The sequence below is a fragment of the Fukomys damarensis genome, unplaced genomic scaffold (genome assembly GCF_012274545.1).
Source record: "Fukomys damarensis isolate Sample0158 unplaced genomic scaffold, DMR_v1.0_HiC HiC_scaffold_19, whole genome shotgun sequence".
Taxonomy (NCBI): Eukaryota; Metazoa; Chordata; class Mammalia; order Rodentia; family Bathyergidae; genus Fukomys; species Fukomys damarensis.
This window is the reverse complement of record NW_022900931.1, coordinates 68,577,250-68,586,156: the sequence shown is the minus strand read 5'-3', so window position 1 is coordinate 68,586,156 and position 8,907 is coordinate 68,577,250. Positions and strand designations below refer to the sequence as shown.

Below are 8,907 nucleotides of genomic sequence, written 5' to 3'. Positions count from 1 at the left end.
GAGGCGGTGTCTGGGCCGACTGGGACGCGGCCGACTCCACGCGTGCGCCGGGAGGCCGCAGGTGCGGTGTCTTGAGGTAACGTTTGTGTAGTCACGTCCACCGCTGCAACCACTTTGCACCGCAGTTCAGTGGTCTCCTTGCATATTCATAAAATTATGCAGCCGTCTGCACGGCCTAAGTCCAGAACGTTTTCATCCCAGAAGAAACCCTGCTCCCATGGAGACCGGTCGCTCCCAATTTCCCTGCCCCAGTTCTGGACCGCGATTGCATGAGCATTGCAGGTAGTAGTAAAAGAGTTTTTGTCAAGTCCTTTGGTAACTTCTGAGTGACTGGCTCCCCAGTGGGAGTGGATGACTCACACTTTTCGCCCTCTCCCAGGATTGTACCCTTTTTTGTTTAGCTTATTGTAATTATCGTTTATTTCTTTTCAGGAATTCTGGCATGTTTTGATATGCAAATTATGTTTTCTTCTAAAGCTTCCCAGGAGTCTTTGTTGTTTCCATGGATGGGTTCTCTTCTTTGTTCTCCGTGGATCTTACAAGAGAAAGGACCAGTTTTGTCTTTCCCACTTTGATCTTTAGGTTGGCACTTGCTGTGATCCTAGGCTGGAGCCTGGTTGATCAGTTCTCAGAATGGCAGCCATCAACCCCTGGAGCTCATGGGGTGAGTTGGAATCTTCTTTTTCCAGAACTTCCCTTGGCTGAGGATCTGAGGAGGTGCTGAGGGCTTTTTGGGATGGAGAAGAGAGGCTCTATTTGTCTTAGTACCCGAAGTGATTGGGCAGCAGAAATAGCAATGGTTGGTCATGAAGGGGGAAAATTACTTTCATAAAAGACTGCATAACTTTTTTATATTTTATAGTTAGCTCCTGAAAAGTGGCTTTTGAGAAGTGTCATTAGCTCTGAGAGATTTTCCAGTGATTAGTGGGGTTTTTTAGAAGAGAATCACACTTACAGTCAATGTGCCTTTTCAATTATGCTGTATTTTTTTTACTTTTACTGTTGTATTCACTTACATAGTATATTGATCTGTAATTTAAAAACAATTTTAAATGATAGTGGATGTCATTTTACTCTCTCTTTAAATGAGGTTTCATCACTAAAGACATCAAGATTATTATGCTAGTACATTTAAAAATAATTAGATGCTGTTACATCTTACCAGACACTTTTTCAGCCATATAAAAGGCTCTGTTTTTAATTGTCTCGTGCCTACACCATATCAGAACCTTTCCTGACACTGGTCCACCTGTGCATCTTCTGTTGGATTCTTCACATACCCTTGGCTGTTTTTTATGGAGCTTGTCCTCCCCAGTAGTGAGACAGTCACCTTTTCCATTTTATTATCTTCCATCAATAGGTTTGGTGTCACAGTCCTAACCTGATTCTTCTGTGCAGGTGCACTTATGGACCAGTCCTGGGGGATGGCAGCAGTTGACCCTTGGGCCTCCTGGGGTGAGTCAAGAACCTGTGTCTTTGCCGTATGGGCTTCTGTGTTCTTGCAGTGATTGCCATATCTGGGGATCTGAGCTGGGGGTCAGGTGGATTTTTAGTGTAGGGAGTTGGTGTCCAGATGTATCTGTGCAGAGTAGGGACACACAGTGGTCAGAAAACTCCCCTGAGAGATGAAAGCAGTGATAATATTATCTCCAGGACAGGGTGAGGGGGAGTTAATATGTGGTCATTCAGGGCTCAGTCCCAGGAAGCCTGTGATCAGACACTGCCTTCATAGCACAGGGTGAGGGATTCACATGGTATGTTCCTGACCTTAGTAGGACAGGGAAGTGGATTCTTCCTTACCTTTGAGGAGAGGGCCAGGGCTGTTCCTCAGTAACCCAGGTTGAAGGGCTTGTGGGGTGGGGCTTCTTCAGGAAGTTGCCTCCATGTCTTCTTTTTTGTTTGCCAGCTCTCTGTCCTCAGGACCCCGTGTGGCGTGTGGAGGGGACCCCTGAGGAGGGGAGAAGTGCAGCTGGGCTCCTAACAGCCCAGGTCCAGGTGAGACGGGGCTCTATTCTCTCCCAGGGGCTATTGTGTTCCCCAGGGATGGATGTGCACGTTGTCCCTGGCCATCCCAGTTGATGTGGTGCCTCAGTTTACAACCACAAGAGTTTGGCTAGAGAAGGAATCAACGGGAGGTGTGTGCTTCCTGAGTGCAGGCAGAGAGAATTCAGTCAGTTTTCCATGACCTAGGGCTCTGCTGGCAATCAGCCTGTCCCCAGTGCTGACCTTGGGCACATCTGTGTCTGTGAATACACTGAAAACCAATGAACTGTACACATTCCCAAGGTAAAACTTACGGTATATGGGTACCTCAGTAGAGCTACTACAGGAAGCCCCTGACTTTATTGTATTCATGACATAGCTGTCCCATTTGTGCCATAGGTCATTTGTGGGGGTTGAAGGACAGTCTTTGTGGCCAGCAGCCCCCTCTTTCTACCTCCTGTCTTAAACATTCAGTTCCTTACTCAAGCTCATGTTCAGCAGTGAACTTCATGCTGTGACGGGAGCAAGGACAGGTGTCAGTCTTTATCCTGGGTACCACCCAGCCCCTCTTCCAGGGTCATTTGCTCAGCTAATGATGCCTCACAGCTGGTCTGGGGCTGCACATGCTCTGTGGGAGATGTGGAGGGAAGCCCCAAGTCCTGCAGCAGCTCAGTCCAGGGATAGGATAGAGTCTACACAGAGGGCAGTGAGGGCACAGCCACAGGGATCCATTCACAGTAGATGGGGGCTGCCTGTGAGACCGTAGCCAGGAGATGAAGGCGATGTGCCAGCAGATGGGCACAGTCTGGTGAGCAGGGGTCTGGCCTCCTACAGCACCCCCACAGGTATGTAGGAGAGAGGGTGCATGGCATAGCCGGGGCCCAGGTGAAGAGTGGCCCCTGTAGATTTTAGGCTGGAGATGCCTGCTGCAGGCCTTGCTCTGTCCTGGTGAATCTGGAGCCCGAGAAGTGTTGGCAGTCGAGGCTCCATGGTCCAGGATGTGGTTGTGAGATGTGGAGAGGAGGGGCTGTGGTAGCTGCTGACTTTTCAGGCTCCAGACTGGTCAGGGCTGGGGCTGGGGAGATCAGAGACATAGGGAGTCGAGGCAGGGCTTTTGGTCTTGGGTGGGTGGGCACAAGGATGGCTCTGGAGAGATAGGTCAGGTGTCCTTTCCTTCCTCTCTCTGCATAGCCTCCTCACCAGAGACAGCCCTTTAAAAAGAAATTCCTAATACATTAAGTCCCTTACTTACAAATGCGTTCCTTTCTGGGAGAATTGTTCATAAGTTGGATTACTTCATAAGCTGATAAAGTGAGTCTGCTACAGCACACCTGTGAAAGTTTGCAACGTTCATGTCAGGTTCTTATAGTGACTTTATCGAGGTACCCATATACCGTGAGTTTAACCTTTGGAATGTATACAGTTCATTGGTTTTCATTGTATTCCCAGACTTGTACACCTATCAACAGTATCTGATTCTACAGCATTTTTCTCACCCCCGAAAGATGTCCTGTATGCATCGGTAGACACTCCCTGCTCTCTTCTCACTGCCTCTGGCAACCATGAATCTACTTTCTATGGATATGCCTATTTTGAGCATTTCATATAAGTGGAATCATATAGTATCTGGCCTTCTGTGTCTGCCTTCTTTCACTTAGCATGATGTTTTTGAGGGTCAGCTGGTGGTGTAATCTGCATCAGGATTTTATTTTCAAGATGAAAGTATAACCATTTTAACTTGTTTTCAGTATTTTAAGGTTATCTTCATGCTTCTAAATGGGAGGTTTCACATCCAGTTTTTCATATTTCATCAGATTTATATTGTCTCTGTTGACTTCCTGCTATGAAAGGGAAAGAAAGAGTGCTTAGGTCTTTTCTTGGTAAGTTAAAATAAGGAATCATGCAATTATGAGATACTGTAATAGAAAAATTTTAAAAAATAACATCTCTATTTTATGCTTCCCCCTAATTAAACAAAAATTAATATAATGTCCTACAGTTCCAAAGTTGACAGGTGAAGTGCTGCCTTGTAAGTGTGCTGTACCCAGGAAGCAGAAGGCTGAAAGGAATGAGGCGGGGGTGGGTTCCTGTTTAGAGCTAGAGACTGAGCCTCCTGCATTGTGATAACCTAGTGATTTTACAGGATCAGCAGGGGAGCTAGGTTAGGCTGAAGGGTGCACCCCACTTCAGTAACTTGGGAGCAGAAGTTAGTGACAAGCAGATTCCATTAAGAAGCCGGGTTAACTGTGATGCTGCACTCTACTGCTAGTTTCCATAAGGTTATCTGGATGGTTAGAGTAATGCTGAGAAAATAAAACAAAATAACAACAGTTTCTAATGTCTGAAGAGTTGTGATTTCTGAAAACAGTCCTGGCTCCTTCCCCACGTTCATTCTTAAATTTCCCTTGTGGGAAACTCACACTTGAATCATGTCAGTTTTTAATTAAGCAGTGTCTTTAGGAACATGAATGAGCCTCTGTCCCTTTGTGGTTCTTTCCAAGTTAAATATTCATTGAAATAAAGCATTCATGTGGTGAAAATATAAGGTGCTGTCATCCCTCATCTGAATAGTCCATCCTTGGAAACATGTTAAGTAGTGAGGTTTTAGCTAGCAGGATTCTAGATCCTATTATTTCAAAGACTAGGGGAAAATACGAATGATAATATCCCATTGGAGCTAAAAACCCCATCCTCTCCAAATACAGAAATGCTTCAAACCCTTCTAATAATCCATCAAGAATATTGGTGTGATAAATGTGTAGTGAAACACTAGTAATACTCCACACCTATTCTTGGGCATTCTCCATAATGTGTACAATCTAGATGCATTTTTCTTCTCTGTAAAGAAATTGCACTAAAATACTGAAATTATCTTTTGAGAAGCCTTCTAAATTGCCCAGGTTCCATGATGTACTGAACAGTCAAGAACCTCAGACAATCAAGCAAGACTCCACTGGGGAGACACCTTGGCCTTGGCCTCCTTCCAGTCTTCACGAGGGTTTAAACATGTGGCTGGTGTGTAAGGTCCCAGGAAGTGTTTTAAGTGCCTAGAGGCATACCGTGTGCACACTTATATGTGCAAGGACGTTTACAGAACTGGGTGAGGCATCTGACGGGAAAATGTAGGTTCAGCTTTGAGGTTACTGTGAATCCTTGACAGTGGTGCTCCCGGGTCCTCTACCTCCTCACCCCAGAAGATAGGGTTGCAGACAAGCTTGTTTCCTGTGCTTGGAGGGTCCCACTTGTCTCCAGAGACTGCTGTTTTCCCTGTAGCCTTCCATTTTCAGTTCTAAGCAGGTGCTTGGTCTTCTGTGATCTCTCAGGTGAGGCTGCATGGACCCAGCATTGGGCAATGTTTGGCTCAACGTGGGGAGTCTTGCTCTTCAGTCCATAGGCTTCCCAGTTTGATGACATTTTTTAAAATCCTGGAAGTGTTTTAAATTTTATTTTGGCCAGTTCTTTAATTATAGAAAAGTAAAAAGTAGTTGTAACTGAATCCCATATTGTATTTGTTTTCTTTTTCTCTTTATCATCATTACTGTGGTGGTACAGGGTGTGGAGGTGAACTGCTGAGTATCTTTTTTAAAATTTTGAGTATCTGTGTTGCTCAAGCTGCCTTTGAATTTGTAATTGTCTTGCATCAGCCTTCCAAGAATCTGGGATCACAGTGTGCACCACTGCACCAGCTGTTTTCCATTTTTATGTAATCTTCCGTTGCTTTGTCACCCCTTACCAGAGCAGCTGATCATGGATTCATTGTGACATAATCCACTTTCATTTTTGTATGTAGATATAGGTACACTGTCTCTTTTTTTTTTTTCTTCTTCTTTTTACATTTCCCCTCTACATGTAGCGTTTTAAAAACCTTTGTGCAACTTTGAGGTCTCCCTACATTGATGGCGTAGGCCAGGTTCGTTCCTTGTACACTCCAGGTGGTACCCGCCAGACTTGGGTGCTGTGTGTCCCTCTTTGGGTGGGCTTGTTAGTCCCCTGCCCTGTGTGGTGTTCCCATGGTTTTATACTCTGCATGTGTGTGTGTGTGAGTTGGCGTGCCCCAGAAAAGAATTCTGCTGGGTTTTCTCAATATTACTAGTGCTGCCAGGTGGCTCTTGGAAGGGTCACAGTCTTGCCCAGTCTCAGGAGGAGAAAGCCCATTTCCTAGCATCCTTGCTGGTACTTGACGCTATCAGGTCTTAATTTTTGCTTACCTTGAGACCAGAGAAGTATACTGAATTACATTCATGTGAATATCCCTGATTGCTATCCCTGATTGCTAGTGAGGTTGAATATCTTACGATGTCTTTGTTGGATATTTGTGTCTCTTTTCTCTCTTAGTGCCCATCCTTTGATTTCTAGACTGGCTTGCCTGGTATGTAACTATTATGTGCATTCCGGATCCTGATTTTTTGGCATATATGAATTATCATCTCCCATTCTGTAGCTCATCTTAATTTGTGGTATGTTTTTGTCAAATATGTGTTTTGTCAAACATTAATATGTTTTGCAAATATATGATTATGGTAATGTTTTGTGTCGTATTTTGAGTGTGTTGTATTATTTTTAAAAACCCTCCTTTTCCTTCACATTGTCTTTGTGCAGTCTTCCACTGGGTGGCGGGCCTCCTGAGTAAACTGTTTTCTGACCTCCCTCCATATTCCGTGTCCTTTTCTTGGGAAGAGGGTAGAAATTTTGGCAGTCACATTCTCACAACCATACCTCCTCATTCCATAGCTGTATATCTGTACATATATCTATCTGTATCAATATCTGTTATTTATTTTTCTTTTTAATCCTGAGGATTGGAAAAGGGCCTCATGCATATTAGGCAAGCACTTTAGTGCTGAGCTGCACCCTTCATGCTTTTTAACTATTTTTGAGACAGAGTCTCACTTAAATTGCCCAGACTGTCCTTGAACTTGTGATCCTCTTGCTTCAGCCTCCCAAGTAGCTCGGATTACAGGCATGCACCACCATGCCCAACCTTCTCTTTCATGTTCTGTGGGTCATTTCTTATTTTCCCAGAAAGTCTTCCCTGTAGCCCTCTGCCCATTTTGCATCACAGCCTCTCAGGGCTGAGAGCCTTAGGGTAGGATATACAGTGTGTTAGAGATTGAATGCAGCTGCTGTCTGAATTCCCTGTTCTCTTGGCCACTGAGGTCCATGTATGCCTACATGGCAGGTGTCTGTTGTGTCTGGGCTCTTCTGGTCTGTTGGTTCGTGAGTCCTGCCTTGCTGATTGCTGACCATTGCTTGCCTGTTACCCTCCCCTTAGGTCCTCCTCTGGGATCCAAGGCTGGTCAGGTGCTGCTTGCAGTCTCCAGGCCACAGACACCCCACCTGTGCTGGACAGGGGCAGGGCTTGGCTCACCCAGGAGCCTGAAAGCTCCCCCACTGTGAGTCTGGAAGGTCCCTGGAGCTTTTGCACAGGCCTCAGGACAGTGCTGCCTGTGTGGTGGGTGGGTGCTGGCACAGCTGTCCTGCACACATGCTTTGTGCTCATCTGTCTCCACCCTGGCTCTCACCCTAGCCCACCCCTGTGGAAGGCTCTGTGCTGCCAAGCCCGTCTTGGAATGTGGGGCAGGGGCCCCCACTCTGCTGGTAGCTCAGCAGTTCCAGCAGGGGTTTGTGTGACTCCTGGCACTGCTGGCTTGTTCTCATGACTGGTTGGGTATCTCTTCTTAGTTTAGTTTTGTTTAATTTTTATTTGGGAGATTTTTGGACCCCAGAGTAGAACATAATCTGTTTTAGTTTTCTTTTGCTGTTGTAACACTACTACAGATTTTGTGGCCTCAAACAACATGTTATTCTCTTGCTCTGGAATGTGGGAGTCTTCAGATGAGTGTAGGGCTGGGTCCCAGCAGGTGGACTAGGTGAGAATCTGCTGTTTTGCTGTCATTGCTGCCTCGACTCACCTCCTCCATCTTGAAAGCACATGGCTGAGACTTCTGTTTTCATCCTTGTATCCCTCGTATGATTCCTTTGGGTTCCCTGCATGCTCGGATAATCTTCCCATGTTGATATCTTTAGCTTGTCCCATCTGTAAAGTCCTTCTCATTGTTCAGGTTGCAGTCATAGATTTGAGGGTCAGAGTGTGGATCTTGTCTAGCTGTACTTGGCCTTTCACAGGCATCCCACTCACAACTTCAGCAACTTCTGCTTTCAGCTCACTGCCTTTCATTTGTTTTATCACAGCCTTTTTGTTAAACTGGAATACTTTGGAGCAGATGTCAGAGTTGTACCATTTCCCCTGTGAGTACTTCTTTATGTGTAGTTAGTATGTCTGACAGACCGTGGTGCTTCCTCCTGCCAAATTGATTGGATGGGGAAGTGCCTAGGATGGTGAGCACACAAGTGCCGCAGCAGGCTGTTTCTTGTCATTGGAAGCTCTAAAAGGTTTGCTGTCACTGGACTAAGACATTAATGAAGCACACTTCTGGTGTGTGAGGGTATTTCCAGAGATTGCCCTGAGGACCGTGATCCGGGTGCCTTCCATGTGTGTGGGCAGCACCATCCAGGATTGGGGGACTCTGATGAAACACAAGTAGAAGGGAGGCTGCAGCGCAGGTTCCTCCTCTGCCCTCTGCTTCCCAGTTCCACAAGGTGAGCAGCTTTCCTCCATCACGCCCTTGTGCCAGGAGGTTTCTGCCTCACTGCAGGCCTGAAGCAGTGGACCCCATTGACCAGGAAATCTCAGAACTGTGAGCCAACAACCTGACTCACTGATATACATACTTTTCAGAACACAGCCACAGCTTTATCAGAGCCAGCACAGTTGACATGTGTTTCTTACTCCATGTGCAGTTTTCCTCACTTGTCTCCAGAATGTCCTCTTACATTTGATTTGTTAGATCAGGATCCAAACCGTTATGGTCTCAGAGGTCCTCAGGGAGTCCTGGCTGTGTCTTATTTGCCCACTCCATCCCT

At 45.9% G+C, this 8,907-nt stretch overlaps 1 protein-coding gene across 4 annotated transcripts in view; it reads left to right on the top strand.

Annotated features, from left to right (window-relative positions):
- The first annotated feature begins 14 nt into the window (after positions 1–14).
- The window catches only part of LOC104857048 (zinc finger protein 606), a 30,172-nt gene continuing 21,279 nt past the window's right edge, over positions 15–8,907 (top strand). For all 4 annotated transcript variants that reach the window (XR_004518048.1, XR_004518046.1, XR_004518047.1 and 1 more), the window contains exons 1-3: positions 15–664; positions 1,399–1,455; positions 1,907–1,995. Coding sequence is in view for 1 of the 4 variants with exons in the window: in XM_033766066.1 (XP_033621957.1) it covers positions 634–664; positions 1,399–1,455; positions 1,907–1,995 (177 nt within the window). In the remaining 3 variants the exon portion in view is untranslated. The remainder of the gene's footprint in view (positions 665–1,398; positions 1,456–1,906; positions 1,996–8,907) is intronic.